This window comes from Anguilla rostrata, chromosome 16 (genome assembly GCF_018555375.3).
Source record: "Anguilla rostrata isolate EN2019 chromosome 16, ASM1855537v3, whole genome shotgun sequence".
Classification (NCBI taxonomy): domain Eukaryota; kingdom Metazoa; phylum Chordata; class Actinopteri; order Anguilliformes; family Anguillidae; genus Anguilla; species Anguilla rostrata.
The window spans coordinates 24,680,710-24,700,713 of NC_057948.1; the positions used below are offsets into that span (position 1 = coordinate 24,680,710).

The 20,004-nt window shown below is 46.7% G+C and overlaps 1 protein-coding gene across 5 annotated transcripts in view; it reads left to right on the forward strand.

Moving 5' to 3' along the window:
* Positions 1–19,537, forward strand: part of LOC135242184 (transcription factor 12-like) — a 96,462-nt gene extending 76,925 nt beyond the window's left edge. For 3 of the 5 annotated variants that reach the window (XM_064313146.1, XM_064313147.1, XM_064313150.1), the window contains 13 exons: positions 804–903; positions 1,901–2,040; positions 3,815–3,959; positions 4,059–4,159; positions 7,765–7,879; positions 10,766–10,839; positions 11,982–12,053; positions 12,647–12,838; positions 16,661–16,763; positions 17,277–17,442; positions 17,641–17,873; positions 18,120–18,270; positions 18,541–19,537. In XM_064313146.1, the coding sequence (XP_064169216.1) occupies positions 804–903; positions 1,901–2,040; positions 3,815–3,959; positions 4,059–4,159; positions 7,765–7,879; positions 10,766–10,839; positions 11,982–12,053; positions 12,647–12,838; positions 16,661–16,763; positions 17,277–17,442; positions 17,641–17,873; positions 18,120–18,259 (1,581 nt within the window). In that variant the 3' untranslated portion in view covers positions 18,260–18,270; positions 18,541–19,537. The remainder of the gene's footprint in view (positions 1–803; positions 904–1,900; positions 2,041–3,814; positions 3,960–4,058; positions 4,160–7,764; positions 7,880–10,765; positions 10,840–11,981; positions 12,054–12,646; positions 12,839–16,660; positions 16,764–17,276; positions 17,443–17,640; positions 17,874–18,119; positions 18,271–18,540) is intronic. The other 2 variants (XM_064313148.1, XM_064313149.1) reach the window with 2 other exon arrangements.
* Positions 19,538–20,004: the final 467 nt, after the last annotated feature.

Sequence of the window (20,004 nt, forward strand, 5' to 3'; positions counted from 1 at the left end):
AAAATACAGTTACATTGAATATTTGAATTAATAGTCTGGGATGATCTGTAATGAAAACAAAGCAAGTTTGCCGTTATGTGTTCTCTACCAGCAGTGATGCATTTCCTCCTGACACTTGAGTACTGGAGCATATGCCCGCAACACAACACCTGTAACCTATCTGAGGGTGGTGGGGAGGCTTTCCCGCGCTGGTTTGGTGCAAGACGTAAGAAGCGTGGGTTTGCTTTAGTTCGGTAAGCCCCTGGGGCTGTTCTGGGGGGCTTCCGATGGGCTTGTCTGGAAGCCAGACAAGGAAGTGTAAACTGTAGTATTTTCCACCATCTTTTGAAAAAAAAAAGTTCTCTTTAATATTTTGTTGTTTTTCACATGGATTAATGAAAAAGATGAACTTTTCGTCAAAGAAATGAGAACTACTGTTCACATGTTGGGGAATCAGGCAGGAGGATGAAAGTAGGGATTCACTTGGTAAACGTCCCTAAATCTGGATCAGGAGCTTACCTGATCTCTGGCTCATGGATTGTAATGGTCACTCTTAATTGTGCGTCAGATTGCTGCGTTGGCTTCATCTCATCCTCCTCTTCTTCAAAAATAGGCTGTTAAAACAGATCACTTTCTGTGTCTGTTTTCACAGCTCCTGTCAGAAATGATTTGTCAGGTGAACCAGGCGGATTAGTTTGTCATTCGTCCTTGTGTTGGAATCCCAGGCCACTGAATAGATGCAAAACAGAATTAAAAGGAAGTGGACAAACGGATTTAAATACAGGACTGCAGTGTTGATGGTGTTCCTAATTTTCATTTGGCAGGTTTATGCACCGTCTCCAAACTCGGAGGACTTTAGCAGAGATTCTCCCACGTTCCCACCAGCCAAGCCTCCCAGCAGCATGTTTGCAAGCACTTTCTTCGGTGAGTGAGCTCTTATCTCTGTCCTGCACTTTCACGAGAAGACCAGTGTCCACGTGCCTGTCCAGACTTTTATAGTTTGATCATTTTTAAGTTATTCAACCTCCAATTTACAAAGTGTGTTTACTAATGAGCACCCCCCCCCTCTAGTTTTTTCTATTAGGGTGCATTGTTTGATATTTGCCTTGAAGGTTGATTTTGGACTGCAGCGTGCATTTAGATTAATTTTTCTGCCGTCAGTATGCAAATACAGTAGTGTGTGGTTGTGTATGTTTTTTGTCTCTCCTTGTTGCGTTGATGTCTACAGACTACGCACTGTAAAAAAAGCTTTGTGCTGGAATACCGGTCAGACTGAGGAATTAAAAACTGTAAGGGGGGGGGGAACATGAAGAAGGTTCCAGCAGAGCAGGCGCGTGTGAGTCTGTGCACATCGTAGCTGCAGTGCTGGCCTTGCGCTAATCACACTCAGGGAAAGGGAGCGCTGTGTGGAGGCGGAGGGCTTCTGTTTCCCAAGGACAGAGCAGCGCTCTGGGGTCTGTGTGGAATCCGAGTCCCGGCCTCGCGGCGAGCCAGGCTGCGCTCAAGGTCCTCGCAATTAGCCGAGCGGAGCCTGCTGTTTTCTCAGCTGTGCTCCGGACACGGCTTGTGTTTCACTCAGACCAGATTTCCAGGATAACCCCACGCAAGCCAGCCCTTTGCACAGAGAGGGGGAGGGGTGAGACGGGGGGGAGGGAGGCCGTGGCCTGGGTCCAGAAACCTGCCCAAATTTTTACGAACTAAGCAGCGCTGGTCCTTTTTTTTAAAGCCAAAACATGGTTTTCAGCATATTTTCATGAGTGGAACTCTACATGAAAGGAACTGTGTGTTCTCTTTCCTTTAATTAAACTTAAGAAATACTGAATGTGGGACTCGTAAATAGACATCACTTGATCTGATATCCCATGAGTGATTTTAAAATAGCTTTACGTGACTCTTTTTTAAAAATGTTTTGCTGATTTAGATGGGACCCAAAACTCCTCTGACCCCTGGAGCTCATCCAATGGGATCAGCCAGCCCGGCTACGGTGGAATTCTGGGAGGTTCCTCATCTCACATGTCGCAGCCGGGAAACTACGGCAACATGCACTCGCACGACCGCCTGGTAAGACCACAGGCGTGGCCGTGCGGACCGAAGCGGAACACGCTGAACACCTTACCCCCTCCCATTTCCCCCATTTAGTGAAGCTAGCCTTGCAGGGTTAATGTCTGTTTTGGTTTTTTTAGACGTGGCTTGTTTTTTGCTCTCCGTTCTAATGTGTAATTATCATCGTGGTAACACGGTGTGCTGTTTACATTCGGGCAGTGAACAGTGTGGCCGTCTGGGGAGGCATTTCTCAGCCCTGGTCTGGGGACACGCTGTGCCTCAGGCTCTGTTCCAGACAGGCTCATTGAATTAGATTGACAGAAATGCGCAGAAAAATTCTGACTTGCTCGAGGGTACCAACTCACTCACGGGTGGAAGGTGGTCAGGACGTATGATTTGATGGGATTTATGATTATATGTGCTTATGCGGAAAGGCATTCTTTTCACGCTGGGTTGCAGCCCCAGTGACATCACCGGATCGTTAGGGCTCTCTGTGCATTGCTGGGAGTCGATTGCTCGCACTTTCTGGAGTACGTGCAACCAGCTCTCTCCCTGCCGGAAGGTCTCCTGTTGCTGATAACATGACGAACAGCCATTGCCACAATGTGTCTTTTAACACAAGATTTATATAGGGGAGGAAATGTCAGGCTGGGTCACATCCAGATCAGGCTTCGGTGAAGATCTCAATCGAACGGCCTTCATTAAGAGGAGCGGGTGACATCCAAAACCAGTATGTACTGCTGGGCTCTGAGCGAGGGCTTAGGTGTGCTGCTCTCCATTTTTAGAAATGCATTTTTTGGTCATAAAGATAAAGCCTCAAAGCTGAGACGCCTGGATTTAAGCGGTAACGTAACCACGCTGGCCTGAAGGCATTCACTCATCTCCAGCTGTAGTTTTTTTTTTTTTCGGCCTATGTGCGCGCTGGTGGTGGTGTTGCTGTCTGTTACTTTCATGGCAGCCGAAAAGCTGAGATGAAAAGGGTTCTTGCTGTTTTTGGGAAAAGAGGGATGGTTTGATGGTCCCGCGCGCGCGTCCTGCACCCCGTGTTCCAGCAGTGCTGCCCCGGGAGCGTGCTGCGCTGCTGTCAGATCGCGTATCGCCGCGGCGGATCAGCGCCTCCCTGCGCAGCGCTCCCTGGACAGCGGTAGATGTGTGTCAGATTGCCGCTCGTGGCTGGCCGCCCCTGCTTTATCGCGGCCCTGTCTGCTTTATCATCGGCGCGAGGCGCTGCCCCCCCCCCCCCCCCCTTTTGTGTCTGCCGCCTGGCCCCCGTATCGGGGTGCCATCTCTGTGTCCTGGGCTATCTGCTCACTGGAGGTGCTGTGTGTGTCACAGTGGCTGATGCAGGCCTGGTGCTGTGTGTGTGTGTGATGCACACAGACATCTAGGACACAAATTAGTATTTTCATCCAAACACTAGTTACTGAAACAACGCGGAATGGAGTAAAATACAAACCAGGATATTCAAAGCTAAATCACTGCCCCCTGCAGCATCCAGTTATCTGTGTACGTAGGCCATCTGACATCCTGACTTTTTATTTACAAACGTCTTGTTTGAGAAGACTACATTATACCAGTGTATTCTCAAGCCATATTTATGCATCATATTTGTCATTCCTAAATAACGACGATACAGCTGGAAACATGCTCAAGCACACAAACATACACACACCCTCACATACACACACAAACACACCCTCACATAACACAGGCACAAACACATACACGCACACACACAGAGCCCTGTGTGCCCTAACACCGTTGTAATGCTGTAATCTCTTCCATTGTCCAGACCTACCCAGCGCACTCCGTCTCCCCGACAGACATCAACCCCAGTCTTCCTCCCATGTCCAGCTTCCACCGTAACAACGCCAGCACTTCACCCTTCGTCAGCGCGTCGCACACTCCGCCCGTCAACGCCACGGAGAACGTCATGGGTAAGCCAGCCGCGTTGCGCAGGCCCGTGTCCTGCTGGGCTCAGCGGGAAGTGAAGGGATTTATCAGCGGTTTGACTGTGAGTGTCGCTGGTGTTTCAGCAGCAGCGGTAGCTGCAGCCGCCGCCGCCGCCGCAGGGACCCGGGGGAACAGCACTGGAAACTCACAGACTGGAGATGCGCTTGGGAAGGCCCTGGCTTCAGTGAGTCCTGCCTTTCTGTCCCTTTCACACGGAGACCCCTCTGCCTGCTCCTTGCTCCTCTCCCCTCTTCTCCTTCCTTTCTTTCCCCTCGTCCCTCACTCCTCACTACCAGAATGAGGCTGGGACATGGTGGTCTTGGGGGGGGTACAGGAGGGTAGGAGGGTGTTGATTTGGGGGCGTACCAGAAGGTAAGGGAGTGTTGGTTTGGGGGGGTGCAGAAGGGTAGGGGAGTGTTGGTTTGGGGGGTGCAGAAGGGTAGGGGAGTGTTGGTCTGGGGCGGGTGAAGGAGGGTAGGGGCATGTTGGTTTTGCAGGGTACAGGAGGGTAGAGACGTGTTTTGGTTTTTGGGGGTGGGGGTGCAGGAAGGTAGGGGCCTGTTGGTCTTACTGAGTGAGGGGGGGGCTGGGGTGTGTAGGCTGATTTTCCCCAGGCAGGGCTGGGTGGGCCTTGGTTTCCAAGGCAACGCGAGCTTTGTCACCCCGTAGTTGTTGCTTGGCAGGAGCAGCCGGGTCAGTCTATTCCTTTACATAAATCACGTCTGTCAGGGAGATGGCGAGGGATTCCAAAGCAGCCCCGCGCTCAGACGAGTGGCCGCGAGACCACGCCCTGTGAAAGGCGGGAGGCCAAAAACCACCGACGGGCAACCAGGGCTTCGCTGATGGGACGAGCGATTGTGTCTCAAGCAGGAAGGGGTCACAAGTCAAACAAGCCAAAATCACAGGCTTCTGTGACGGCTTGATTGCGGTCGTTTTTCTAGTTGAAATCGCCGATACTGTGGCAACGCTTTGAGGCAGTTTGAGGGTTTCCGCCCCTTGCTAGATCGAGGCCGTCTGTAACCGTGGGGTTCTCAGAATGAGCCCGCAGCCCAGCCACCGTTCTCCTGTTTCTCCAAAAGCAGAAACGGTCACGGCGGCCTCCTAAAACCAAACTATTTTTGAGAGTTTGGCGGCTTGGTTTCTGAACATTTGATACCGTGCGGTGATATAATGCCCAGCTTCAGAGATCAAAAGAAGCCACCTTTGTTGTTCTGGCGGGTATTCAGTGCTATACTGAAGAGTATATGTGAGTACACCTGCAGGGCCAGAGGATATGTTTTTTGAATGCATTTTGGGCCTAAGCCTGGATAATTGAGGTCCTACTGGAACCTTCTCAGAGTATACAAGAAAGAGAATTGTACATAAAAACTTTTGTGAATATTAGTCTCTTGTGAATATCAAGACTTTGGGGCCAAAATTCTCCATGGATAAAGCAGGTGGGAACGACTCTTTCTTGACTGCTCATAATGCTTACGTGAATGGCTCCACACATCTTTTTTAAATAAAAGATTTCTTGCTTCCTTTTAAAACATAAGGAGAAGGGGGGTACAGTAGAGAGAAAAATATACCAAAAAAAAAAGCTAAATATACCAACAACAACAAAAAAAAAAAAGAATACAAAATATGGAACAAGTAGACTAATCCCACACTGGCACACACGTTCAAAGGGGAGAAAAGGGGCACAATAATCACAAATTAAGTCTTTTTATATTTGCAGACTCTATCCCATTAGCATGAGAAAGCTGCTGTGAAATGGACATGGCTGGGTTTGGGGAGGGGGATTTATGAGCGCAGCGGTTCAGCTCTGCGGGCTGCCCATTGTGCAGCCTTTGTCCTCCGCCCTTTTGGACAGGCCCTGCTGATTGGCCCCCTACTGCCCGGGGGAGCGTGACTGATGGGGGGGCGGAGCCTTATTTGTTGTTGTAAAACGAGCGCTGTTACTGTTTGGGTACAGCACAAAGTGCCGGGTTGGGGGGGATGGGGGTAGTGAAAGGGTGAGGTCACTCATTAGAGGTCAGGAGTCACTGCCATAAAAATTACAGGTGCTTAAAAAGAAAGAAAAATCGATCCAGCAAACTCACCACGTACTCCTGGCTGCCAGCTCCTTTCATTGTTCTTTTGTAAGAACATGCAGAGCATGAGATTATGTTCACAGTTTGTCGCTGCATATCAACAATCAACAATGGTTTTAATCCGAGTGATTTTAAAGTTTGGATTTAGTGCAGTGATATGTGCCACTCGCACAAAACTGTGGTTGATGTGGAAAAGAGATACCCCAATTATCATGAGTTATTTTGTCTTTTGACATGGGCCACCACCCACCACCGCCATGACAACGTGATGCAATCATCAAGTCTTTCAGGATTTCAAAACAATTTGATTGATGCGCTAAACCATGAGGTTCAGGATGGAATGAGAAGAACTTATTAATAACTGCATTTCCTCGTGTTGTTGAAAGTGAAATGGGCTTTATGTGGTTCCACACATTTTTGTCACTTGATTGAGCAGCTCATCGAGAAAATCCTCCTAGACACGCCGTTTGTCTGAGGGCTAATTAGTTGGATCGAAATTGAATGCCCTAGTTTCCATGAGATGTTCGCCATTATGTGGAAAAATATCCTCTTATCAAATGAGGAAACATGGAAGCTCTAGAAACATTAATCCTGCTAGTGCCTAAACAAACACAGCCCTTCTCATATAGCAGCCTATGGAATTTTCTCTCTATCTGAGCTTTGAGAGAACTTGGACGACTTTGAACTCCCATGCCTGTCTCTGTGGCAGACTTGGAGAGGGGCGCTAGGCCGGCGCAGAGAGCGGCAGGATGATAAAGGATCTGGACCCGCCTGCATGTCCAGGTCACCTTTTGTCACAGAGAGTGCTTTGTTTGGCGGGTTAGGGCCCGACGGGTCGCTCGTCCCACGTGGGCTGCCATTACCGGCCCGGTCGCCTTGTGAGGATCATATGACCGCGATTTTATTAGAGCTCATCAATAACCTCGCCCGGGCCTCCCGTGCTGAGCCCCGAACCACACTCTGGGGAAACTGCTCCACTGAGGGAAAATAGTCAGGGGTCAGAGGTCAGGGGTCGTGCTGCTGTGCTCATGTAGATGAATGAATGATATAATAAGCGAAGCTGATGAAGCCCTGTGTTCTCCTGGGCTGTGTCCAGCATGCCCCGCCCCCCTCTTTCTCCATATCTGGCGGTGTTGGACTGTGTAGCGGATGGGGTGTATTAAAGGGAATGTTCGATTGTATTAATTGGATTTAACAGCCAGCTGTCACCGGTATTCAGTGTTCTACCTGTTTTTTTGCAGCATGTTTTGGAGTCATTGTCTTTTCCCTTCTGAGTTTGTTTTAGGTGACAAATTTTGGGTTGTTGTAGGGTGGGGAGTGGTGCTTTTTGATGGCAGGATGATGTATATATGGAAGAAAGTAAAGTTTCAGGATTTGCAGATCCCTCGTAATCTAAAAAAAGAAAGGAATAGAAGGGGTGCAGGGAGGGAGAGGGATCCCGTGGGCTGTGGGCCGTGTCAGGGTGAGTTATGTGCGCCGCGGGTTTTGAAGGAGCTGCAGGAGGTGCTGGCTCATGTTGTTAAAGGCCCATATGCATGCTCAGAGCGTCTTTATACACTCGCGGGTAGTAAAAGGATCAGAATTGATGAGCCAATTTTGTCTACAAGCTGGCTATAAGGGTGGTTAACATCTGCTGTTAAAAAAGTGTTGAAATAACAAGTTTGGCTTTTGAGAGTTGTTTTGGTACTGATATTTCTCTCTCTCTCTCTCTCATCAGATTTATTCACCTGATCACACCAACAGCAGTTTTCCATCAAACCCGTCTACGCCTGTGGGATCTCCATCGCCTCTGGCAGGAGCAGCGGGCGCTCCAGGCACGACTGGCACAGCAGGTAGGGTACAGAGGGGCAGGGCAGAGCCCCAGTAACACACCCCACCCAGCCGTGAGACCACAGCTTACTGCTGTTGCAAAGGAGCAGTTGTGCTTTGTTCAACCAGAGGGTGATGTAGTGCAGACAGCTGTCTCTCTGTGCGCCCCACCCAACCGTCCCCCGGCCCAGCCACTTACCCCCAAATATTCCCCCCCGTCCTCAGCTGTTGCCCCGGTCCACAGGCAGCTGGTCCCCCCATGGAGCGGAGCAGTCTGCGGTCAGCCTCTGGTTTCACTGGAGGTGGCTGGGGTGGGACCCTGTTGATGTCACAGAATTTTCAGTTGACACTGAGGTCATAGCACCCCCTCCTCCTCCCCCCAACTTTTTCTCCACCTTGTTGACATCCCTGTACAGGCCAGGTCTAGCATGGTAACAATGTTCTGCAGTATTCCTGAGATGCTACTGATGAGGTTATCATAGCTTGCTATGTTGTGGAGAAATGAATGGGCCATTTGTCTCAGTCAGTGCTCACGCGGAAGAGAATATTAACTTCTGACCTGTTAGCAAAACGAAGCTGACTGCAAGGGTCTGCCGTCTCTGTATTTTATCATTAGCACTGTGCTACGGGGACAGCTGCAGAGATTGGAAAACCCTGTTAATGAACACCAGGGCAACACACTTTCTATAATGGTTCTGCGCTAAATGCAGTTGTTAGGTGTGGGTTTTCTATTCCTGGAAACAGAGCTTTCTCTGGGCTGTGTGCGGTATCCTTATCCAGAATTCAGTGTGGGCTTTGTTGAGGCCAGTGACATTGCGTGATTGGTGTCTTTTAACGTGTTGATGAAATCACTCATGTTCTCTCTCTCATGTGAGCACACCCATGGCGGTGAGCTCCACAGTGGGTGGAGTCTGGTAAAGGTTTTTTGGAGCGTGTGCCGTAATGGGCAGGGTTGCGAGAGGGCGTGTTTCTGCATAAGCCCCGCCCCTGACGCCCGCGCTGAACCCTCTCCGAGCGGCCCGTCTCATTAAAACGGCGGCCGCTCTTTCTTCTGTCCATCAGCTTTTCCTGTGAGAAGTGCACATCCAGTCTGAAAGGAATATGCTTCTCCCCCCTCTCGCTTTAAAGAACAAATAGAATCCTCCCTTTGAGCCAGAATGAGCCAGAACTTTGATGTATAACCGTTGTCATAACAACCCCTTGTTGGTTTTTCTGCATTAAGAAAAATATGTGAAATTCTCACTAGTTTCCTCCTGTGTCTGTACAAGTACCTGACTTTGCATTATTTGGAAAGTGCACTTGAGAATTTTCAGGGCAGTGTGTGTTGTTTTTAGCAATCAGAATCAAGACTTACTTATTTTTCCTTTTTTAATTAAGAGTTATATTTAGAGGGTCATACATAATTCGGTATGAAGTTCAGATTAGCTTCAAATACGTCCATCTGTTCGTTTGGATTAGGTCCTTAATTCATGCATAATTGCTTTCACTCTCTGGTAAAGCAATAAAAACAAATCTCCATTTCAGGCAGGTAGTGAAAACCCAGACTAATTTTTCAAACTGCCCAGTAAGGGTGTAGGTATTAAAGAATGCCTTCATTCACACCAGGGAGAAGCTGAGATGGCACAGATCCACCGCTCTTTCCTGTCCTGGAGTAACTTTTAATCGCATGTTAATTAAAGTCTGCGTTTTTTAAAAGCCTCTGTTCAAACCAGAATTCCCTCAGATGCTGATTATGCTTACGTTCGTGAAAATTAATTGTCGGAAAGTTTGTAACCTAACAGTTCTGTGAGGGAAAAAATGGGATGTTTAATCGGGTTTGTTTCTGAGTTTTTTGCTGCGAAGGAGGGGTGAGGGGGTGGGGCAGAACTTAAATCAAATAAAACCGATAACCTAAACAAACTCTGGGTTCATAGATTACTCTAATTGTTGCAAGGACTAGTGCGTTCGTCTTGCCCATGTTATGTACACTCGCCTTCCAACACTTTTTTTTATGAACTATTATTACATGGGAGGTTTGTTCTATTTACAATCAGCATGAAAGGTGTGTGAGCTGTTTTAATACACTATGGCTTACATGCAAGCCAGTATTTCCTCTTCACTTTGTTTGCCAGTTTACATATCATCGTTATTTTTATCATTCCACATGAACTATGAATTGTGTAAATGTAGTTTCAGTATTTATTTATTTTGACAAAAAACTAATAAAATTACACTAATAAATTATAGTAATTTAGTAGTTTAATATCAAAATTTCTGTTATTTAATCTGTGTCTGAAAAACCATGATTCAAGGTCAAGTAAAGGCATTCTGAATGCAAAATGACCTAGTCTAATTTAAAATGATAGTAAATAGTCTTTTCATGACCAGAAATAATCCTCAGTTGCATTTTCCTTCACTTGGCTTCTTTCACCTGCATTTTCTAAATGGAAAGTGTGTTCAAAATGAATCTGTAATGAACCTCACAAGCCAAGTGTGCGCCTTATCTTCGCCCAGCTGGGGAGTAGGCTGTGGGTGTTGATGTTTGCATTGTTGGTTTTCAACAACTGAGCAATGGCAGGGCTTTGTGTCTGTGGTTCTGATGCTGTACCTCTGTCCCTTATGAGGCTGCTTCACGCCTGAACTTTTAGCAGCAGAGCTTTTTCATCAGAAGGTTCATTAACAGCGCGGTGCAGCACATGGCGAAATGTGCTACAGACGGGGCCGGTATTGGCTGTCCACCCACTGTCTCACAGTACAGGATGCGGTCTAGCCAAAGGGAGTGAGGAATTTGAAACCGAGAAAATGTGAGAAATATATAAAAGCGTTTGAGAGTCTTAATAACCTTTCCTTTGAGTGAACCAGCCATATAAGGTGGTTAACATAGTGTCCTCACTCTCGCTCTCTTTCTGTCTCCCTCTCTCTCTCTGCAGGCACCAACCAGTGGTCCAGAGCAGCCGGACAGGCTCCCTCCTCCCCCCCCTACGAGAGCTCCCTGCACTCGCTGGTAAGGCCCTGCCCCTCCCCCCCACGCACCACCCTTGAGCACTTTTTAATGGACAGTCTCAAAGTCGATTGGTTTTTGCGGAGGGCACACTGGGAGAATATGGAAGGGTTAGCATTACATAGAAATTCCTTGCTGAGAAATGTGGGGGTGTGGGGGGGGGGGGCATGAGTCGGGGCAGAACAATAGCTGGGCCTTGGGGCGTCTCCCACCATCTGTTCCACTCTCCTCGGGCCTGGCTGGGGGAGACAGCTGTTGCAAGCTGCTGAACCTCTGCTCTCAGATTCTCTGGCCCGTGTGGGGAACGAAGCCACCCGCGCCAGAGACCGTGTTCCCACTGCGTCCAGCTCACACCCAGGCCCGGCCCGGCCCGGCCCAGCACAGCGCAGTCATAAATATTTAGCATTTTTCACAGCGTGCATTCGCAGTGGTGGAAGGGGAACCAAACATTTCTGTTCCATCTACTTTCCACCCGATTGGCCAAATCAATTCCAGGGATGCTGGCTGGAGAAATGGGGCGTGTCCTAATTAGCCTGACCAATGGGCTTCCCGCTTTGCCTGGCTCCCACAGGAAGCTTGCGCTTACTGTCTTGGCTCCTTTACTGACTCTGTAGTAAACTGCTTAAATGAAGTGTGTTTAAAACCAGCACAGAACTGTGAAAGCCTTAAGTTTAAATTGTTTAAAGTTTAACCTGTCCAAAGGGCTTCACTGCATTCACATGCATCACAATATGTGGAAAACACAAGTTAAACTGCTATTAATTCTCGGTGCTCACATAATTTTTATGGTATAGAGTTAATTTGCAGAACCCAGATGGTCCACACTATTTCAAAAACATGTTCTGACAGCTAGCTACCAGTTTTTTTCTGGCTTGTTGAAGTTGAATTTGAATTTCAGAAGTGGGCACACAGCTGGATAGCAGACCATAAACAGTTTAGGCTGTCTACACCTGCATTGAGTATGAGGTATACCTGACAGAAGGCAGTATTTATTGGGAAAGAGGTTTGGAGGGGTGATGATCAGCAAGTAGTAATTGTTCCTGTTTTTGTATTGAGACTAAGAGGGTGATGCTTGGCATGGTGGTCTCTGTTCCTGAGTGGTCTAAATGCTTTTCGCTTCCTGTTCCTATCCTGACTTTTGCCAGAAAAATCGAGTTCATCAGCAACTTCATGAGCATCTGCAAGATGCCATGTCCTTCTTAAAGGATGTCTGTGAGGTATTACTGCCTTTCTGATAATGATATTACCCATCCTTGTGTGCTTCTTCACATATTTATTTCATTTTCATTTTACAGGCTAGGCCCAGATTGTACATTTTGCAGAATTCATGTTTCTGTCACAGTGCTTTGTTATAATTTATTTATGCGCTGCCATTTGAGCTTGCCAAAGATGCACAGTAATCAGCTTACCACAATTACCAAGCATCTTACCAAATTAATGGTCATGGTGCCTCAAAAGACTCGAGGGTGAAAAAATCCAGTTTTCCAATTTGTAGCCGAGGCCACTCCCCCATATTAGCACCCCTCTTTTCAGGTTTAAATGGCTGCCGTCACTGCTTTTTTCTGGGTTTGGTCCCACCCAACTTGTTTGTGTTCAGTCACATCATTAATTTCTTTTTAGCTCCATTTTGTCCCATTTTGTTGCCAGTTTGTTGAGACCACATCATCCAGTATCAGTTTTCACTTTTCTTTTTGTTCTCTCCAAATGTGCATGTCGTAACCTGTCTCCTCTTTGTGTCTCCCTCCTTTTTTGTGTCCTCCCTTGTTCTTGCTGTCTTTCTGACCCCCCCTCCCCACACACGCACACGCAGTCTCGGATGGAGGACCGTCTGGACAGACTGGACGACGCCATCAATGTCCTACGAAACCATGCAGTGGGCTCGACCACCAGTCTGCCCAGTGACATACACAGCCTCCTGGGACAAGCGCACAATGGGCCAATTGCAGCCATCGGAGCAAACTTCCCTGCATCGGGATTGGTCGCCAGTCGAACAGCATCGATGGTAATTGTCTCAAAGAAGTTGATCAGGAGTACTGAATAACTGCATTTTTTTTGTTTTGGGAGGACGGGGTGTTGGTAAACTGACCATTCCACATCTTTTCAATATAATGTATATTACACAGCTAGAGTTTTGTAAAAGGTATAATTATTTATCAACAAGCATCGTGTATCTACATTCGACAAAATCTAAAATTTATTTCTCATAATGACCCAAAAGTTATTTTTGGTATTTTGGGTTGTCAAAATGTTTCTGTAACAAATCCAGTATTCATTGAACTAGCAGCAGACACCTGCCTACACTTGTATTTAATTAAAGATGAGCGAGAGAGAGTGAGTGTGTGTGTGTCTGTGTGTGTAAAAGGAAATCTCATGGCCAGCGGAACAGATCCGTCACCATGTGCAGAAACCAAACCTTTTCCATGGAGAGCAGTTTAGCTTGTACGTGCATATTTTCCACACACGTAATGGCTGGCAGAAGGCCTTTTCTCCTTGAAATAGAATATACAGAGCCAATGGGAAAAGCAGGCAAGATGGACTTGAATTTCTTTCACTCTGGTCTGGAAAATGTTTGTCCGGTAAACTCTTGCTGGGTGTAGGGAGTGGAGGAACGCAAGGCCAAACACAGCGAATGCATTTTCGCTTCTCATCAACTTCTGCTCGTCTGACTGAAGAGAGGAGAGAGAGTGGATTTGAGCGCAGCTGCGCTTAAAGTAACAATGAAGGAAGCAGTTTTTACATTAATCCCCAGGCGATGTAAAATTATTCATTCTCTCTTCTTCCCAGAAATCAGTGAAGGAAGGGTGCTGGGGTTAGGGAGGGGTGAAGGAGAGGATTAAGATGCTCCGAGATTATACGTAAATGCATCTCGCAAGTTCAGCTGGTCCATTCAGAGAGACGCAGGGAGGCAGAGATGCGGATAGAGGTTTAGAGACTTGCAGGGGAAAGCAGGCAGGAGAGAGATGCATGCTCAGAGTGTGTTTGCCTGTTTATCATATCAGCCTCATCCTCGCTCTTTAATCAAAAGTGTTCCCCTTAGCAAAATGAAAACCGACAGGCTCCCCTGCAGGTGAGGACACAGTCTTACCTCTTATGAAAATGATTAGGGTTGAATAATTGTTGTACCGTCACTCTGTGCATAATTTGATTGGTTCCATGTTTAGTCATACATATTCTGAATTAATTGCAGGGTTTTAGCTTAAAGTGAATGGTTTATATAGCGCATTTGTATGTTAACTGCACAAGCATGTAGGGAGAACTGTTTTTACATAATGCATTTTTCCTATAGCTCCACAAACTGAAAAAAGGGTTTTGCCAGATTATTATTCCATTAATTAGTTGTTGATTTTCCTTCATTCCCCATATTTAGGTTACTTGTCTTTGCCAGGTAAATCTACACTCAAGTGAATCGTGCAAACCTGGAAATTAAATTACCCCTGAGATTTGTGTAAATATTTTCTTCTGTACAGATGAGCCGAGCTGATAACCAGTCACTTCATTCTTCAGTCTTTCCTTGGTGGCTGTATATATGTTCTCAGTATTACCTTGTAGGGGTTGTCAGGTTGAGGAATAAATAGGTAAATCAGCTAAATCACTTTAACAACATAGTATTTCATTTTTTATAGTGACATTCGGTGGACATATTCCTCAAATGAATATACCCTGTGAGATTGTTCCCCATGCAGTCCTTAGTTTTATATCGTCCTCGTGTCATACTCACAGAGAAAGTTATTTACTCCTGTCTCTGCAGGGGTCTGGATCTTGTATAGTATCTGCAATGACACAAATTAAAAGGATTGTTTAGACGTTTTAATCTACATCCGAAGTATCTCTGCTTTAGTAATACAGGAAATCAGCATGGTCTATATCATTTATTGATCCATTTCCTCTTTTTTCAGAAATAAAATAATTTTCCTGCAGTTTTGTTCTGCTGTATCTATTCGCGCTGAAATAGTTAAACTTATACATTATAATTACAGATGTCATCAAAATAGAAGTCCCATGTGCCAGGTCATCTCTGTCACCGGGGTCATGTTTCACAGGTCATGTCTGTGTAGCCTGAGACGAGGGTGGCCATGCCTGAGTAAACACAGCTTTTACTGTGGAGGTGCAGGTTGTGGGAAAGGCTGTGAGCTTATTTTGGCCTTGCTGCGGGCTTTTATTTTGACAAGCTTTTTTTCCATTCACACTGTGTTCCTACAACTTTGGAACTGAAGCATTTGGATGTACGATTGTGTATCTGAAGCCCCCACAGTCCACACACCCAGACAGGAGTTCTCAGCTGTATGGTAATGAACTCAAGCCTTTAAAAACGTCCCCAGTTCCTCCCTGGCTGCCCCTATCACTCCCTGCCTGGCCCCCACTCTCCTCCTCCCGGCCGAGACAAGATTTGTTTGGACACCTGTTGAGAGTGCAGCAGAGATTAACGTGTGGGAGAAGGGGGAGGTGTTGAGGGTCACCAAGGTTAACCGGGCCAGCAGTGACTTGGAATCGCATTGCATCAGAGGAACGTAAAGTCAATCCTACCCCTTTATCCTTTATCCTCCCAAGAATAACTCCCACACAGACCAACCCCACCTCCCTCCTCCTCAGACTAACCCCACCCTCCCTCCAATGGCCACCCCCACATTTATTCCTCAAAGCAATGCATAAAAAACTGCACATTTATGAAAAAATGTATATGATTACGAACAACTCAAATGTGATAAAAAGGAATTGTATTATGTGATTATGCGACGTGAAATGAAGATGTTATTAAAAGTTGAGAATATGAGCTGCATGCAGCTATGAAAACATTGCATCACTTCCTGGCCCCCAGGCTGCGGCAGTCAGAATCGAAGAGCCCTGGGCCTCCCTCAGGAAAGGGAGGGGGCTTATCCTAGGACGCAGGATTATGGGCCAGTTCATATTCATTTTTTAAGCTTGCACATACGCTGAGAATTGTAGGTTAAATACATCCGTTCGGATCATTCATAGGTCAGATTGAATGCTGCACATCCTCTTCTAGTGTCCAGTTCTGTCTCTATCAGCAAGCCTCCTACACATTTATTGAACCTTTTTATTTATTGCTGCGTGCCGGGGTTGTAAGTAGTTACTGCGATGTGGTATGTTTTGCAGGGTCAATGCAGGCTGGCCGCTGCTTTATGATATTTTGCGTTGGTTCAGCTTATTTACACTTACGACCAATGGCTCATGGAATGGTCATTGTCATTTGTTGTGTTCATAATTGATTTCATTTTTTACATGCACTGAGCAATCCTCAGTTTCCCAGATAGTGCACTGATGCATACTTAAGTGGAATGAATATGCACTGTTTTAAAAGAGAACGTGCATTCTTCCAGAGTGCACACATTGCATTACTAATGACAGTGATGAACTGCAGAGCTAAAGCACCCCCAAGTGTTTGAGCGGAGCACTGGCACAGGCACCTGTATCCTTTCCAATAGTTTCAAAAAGTTCAACTTTCTGTCAGTGACTGGAACCAAACTTGTGAAGGTTGTTCTTTCTGTTTGGCTGCCCTGAATGTGTCTGAGGGAAGGCCAGCTTGAGAAAACCAAGGCCGTTTCAGTTGTGAATTCTGCAAGGTCTCGCTGTTTTGTCAAAACGTTTTAGCTTATTGGGCAGGTCCTGTTCTGGGCTACTTCAGATACCATAAAATGCATTTTGTTTGGGTATGGGTATGTGTGCGTGTGTGTCTGTGGCTGTCTTGCAGTGCTATACTTTTGCTGGTCATATTCACTTCTGTTCAGATCTCCTCTTCATCTTCAGCTTGGATTATGTGGAGGGACTAGTGATGATTGTGTATGGTTGGTCTTGGCTCTGACAGGTTGGAGCTAACCGGGACGAAGCCACCAGCAATCACACCGGGCTGCCTGGTGCAGGCCCCAATGCCAGCTCTGACCTGAACCACCAGGCCGACATCTTCAGAGGTCAGTCGCTGCGGGCCACTGCAGTCCGTCCTCACTCTCAACCCACATACTGCCCCTTTCCCTGCTTCCTTCTGTTCTGAAGAGTCTTCACGCAAAGTGTAGTCTATTGCCCATTGGATCCCATTTCTTTTATCATGTCTGTTTAAATAACATAAAGACACAGTCTGGAACAATGGATTGGATTCATTCAACATTTTTTATTTATTTGGCTCGCTATTAGTTGAGATTGTTTGATGTTTTTCCTCACAAACACAGATTGGGTAATTAATCTGGCATTTCCAAACATGCCAAATGCATTTGTAAAGTTGTGATGAAAAGAACGAACCTGCTTTCAGTTATGAGGTAAAGTATGAATGTTGATAGAATCCGGGACATTTTGTTTGGGCCTCTCTGGGTACCTGGTATAGTTCAAGTCAGACAGCTTGAATGGCTTGTCATTTTTTTTAAGTAATTGTGACGTGGGACATTCCATGATGCGTAGCATGCTGGTTACCTGGCTGTTGTGTGCTGCAGGTCTGGCGGGTGGGCTGGCCGGTAAAGTAGCGGCTGCCCTGGAGCTGAAGATGGAAAGCCAGGACAAGGACGACATGCATGACAACCACTCCTCTGATGACCTCAAGTCTGATGACGAGAGCGAAAAAAGGGACATCAAGACCCCCCGAGGGGGAACGCGAACAAGGTAAATTTCTCGGGACAGTGGAAACAGCTGGGCAGTCTTTTCTGGTGGTTGCAAACCTTACGTTGGCATGAGACAAAGTCACAGGTTCTAGCTCAACACCACAGGATACAATTTTCAATGATGATGGGTCATCCAAATAAGACAGCTGAAGACTGATTAGTGCACTGTGTGCGTGTGCGTGGCCCATGCCTCCTGTAGCAGCATCAATGAGGACGAGGATCTGAACCCGGAGCAAAAGGCGGAGCGTGAGCGGGAGAGGAGGATGGCCAACAACGCACGTGAGCGGCTGCGGGTTCGAGACATCAATGAGGCCTTCAAGGAGCTGGGCCGCATGTGCCAGTTGCACCTGAAGAGCGAGAAGCCGCAGACCAAGCTGCTTATCCTGCACCAGGCCGTGGCTGTAATATTGAGCCTAGAACAGCAAGTCAGAGGTTAGTCCATGGGGGTGCTCTCTTACATTAGGGGCCCCTTCCTTGTGCAATCCTTAATGACCTTTTTATGAAAGTCAGATTTTGAGGTTTCACCAGAGACTGGGTGTGAGTGAGAGGAAGAAGAGTTTGGAGGAAGTTGGAAAGGGGAACCAGCAGTATATTAAATAGGGGGGGTGGATCACTCTGTTTTGGATGCCTCTTGCTGTGTTTCCAGACAGTGAAATTGATGTTTTTGGTAACTGACAGAACGGAACCTGAACCCAAAAGCAGCCTGTCTTAAGAGGAGGGAAGAGGAGAAGGTGTCCAGTGTGTCCGCAGATCCCCAGCAGGGACACCCGGCGGTCCATGGCCTAACTGACGCATCCAACCCTATGGGCCACCTCTGAGGAGCAGCCAGGTACAGCACAGTGCCCAGGGGCTCACTCCACACAACTCAAAACGTTTCTCTATTTGAGGAAAAACTGTTTTCGTGGTGGTGGTGGTGGTGGGGGGGGGGCATAAAGTGCAAGTATTTGTATTATGATTGTACTTTGTGACGATTTGTACACTTGATAGAGCAATCCGGTTTCCATTTTCCATTTCCAATCCATTTCTCTTCGTCTTGGCCATGCAGACTCGTCTGAAGTGTGTGTCATTGCTGAAGATTTTCTTTCTCCTCTCTCCACAGACCCACAGGATCCGGAGCAGTTCTGTATGACATGGTGGGCTCCTTTACTTCCCAAGGACAGGCAGGACTCACAATTTGTGACACAGATCTGAAAAGACACACCACTTGAAACAAGAATAAATAAATACATTTCAAAGAAAGCAATCTCAAGATTGGGAAAAAATGACCCTACTGGCGACCCCCCAACTCCCTGTGAACACTCCCAGCCATGATCAGAGAACTTCTGCCCATGTGTGCACTCCAGCACGTATCGTTCCGTTTGCAAGCAGCGTGTCGTCTGAACAATCAGAAACTGTGGCGATCCTCTCAGCTCTCCAGGTGGAAAGTTGACTTGTGCCTAAACTGAATTTGACGAATGCATTGTAACCACAATTGTTTCTTTTTTTGTTTGTTGCATTTTATTTATTTTGTTACTGAGGTATAACTAAGTCTGTGTCTAAAGGGAAAGTAATTGCATTGTTTTTGTGGTTGATCTGTTTTCAGTTGACCTACAGTTTGCCTACAAAGCCCCTACTCCCCTCGCCAGCTAGCCCTAAACTTAGTCTGAACACAGCAGTTCAGGCACCAGAAAAGTGCAGTCACTAATTTATGTTGCTTATGTCCTTCCTAAAATGAAACATTTCTTAATTTTTACATATATAATGTATATATTATCAGATATATTTTTTAAATTATATGTATACACTCTGCAGCCACTTGATTAGGTGCACCTACCTAGTACAGGGTAGGAACCCCTCTTGCCCCCAGAGTAGCCTACATTATTTGCGGCATGGATTCAACAAGGTGCTGGAAACATTCCTTAGGGATTTTAGTCCGTCCTGAGTCGATGGCACCATGCCGTTCCTGCTGATTTTTGCTGCGAACAGCCTGTTCCACCTTATCCCAAAGGTGGATTGAGATCTGGGTTATTTGTGGGCCATTGGAGTAAACTAAAGTCACGGCCATGTTCATGGAACCAATTTGAGATGATGTGTGCTTTGTGACATGGTGCATTATCCTGCTGTGCCCAAAAAGGGAAGCACATGGTCAGCAACAATGCTTAGGGATGCTGTGGAATTCAAATGATGCTCAGTAGGTACTAAGCAGCCTAATGTGTGCCAAGAAAACATTCCCCACATCATTACACCACCACCTGCCTGCGCCATTGACACAAGGCAGGATGGATCCATGGATTCCTGCTGTTTACGCCAAATCCTGACCCCACCATCTGTATCTTGCAGCAGACCTGGATTTGGTCAAGATTTGTCAGACCAGGCAATGTTTTTTCAACCTTCAGTCATCCAGTTTTGGTGTTCATGTAGTGTAGCCTCATCTTCCTGTTGTTAGCCGACAGGAGTGGAACCTGGCGTGGTCTTCTACTGCTGTAGCCCATCCACTTCTAGGTTGGCACGTTGTGGATTCAGACGTGCCCTTCTCCACACCACTGTTGTAAACAGCAGTTTTTTTTTTGGAATTTGTTGTCTT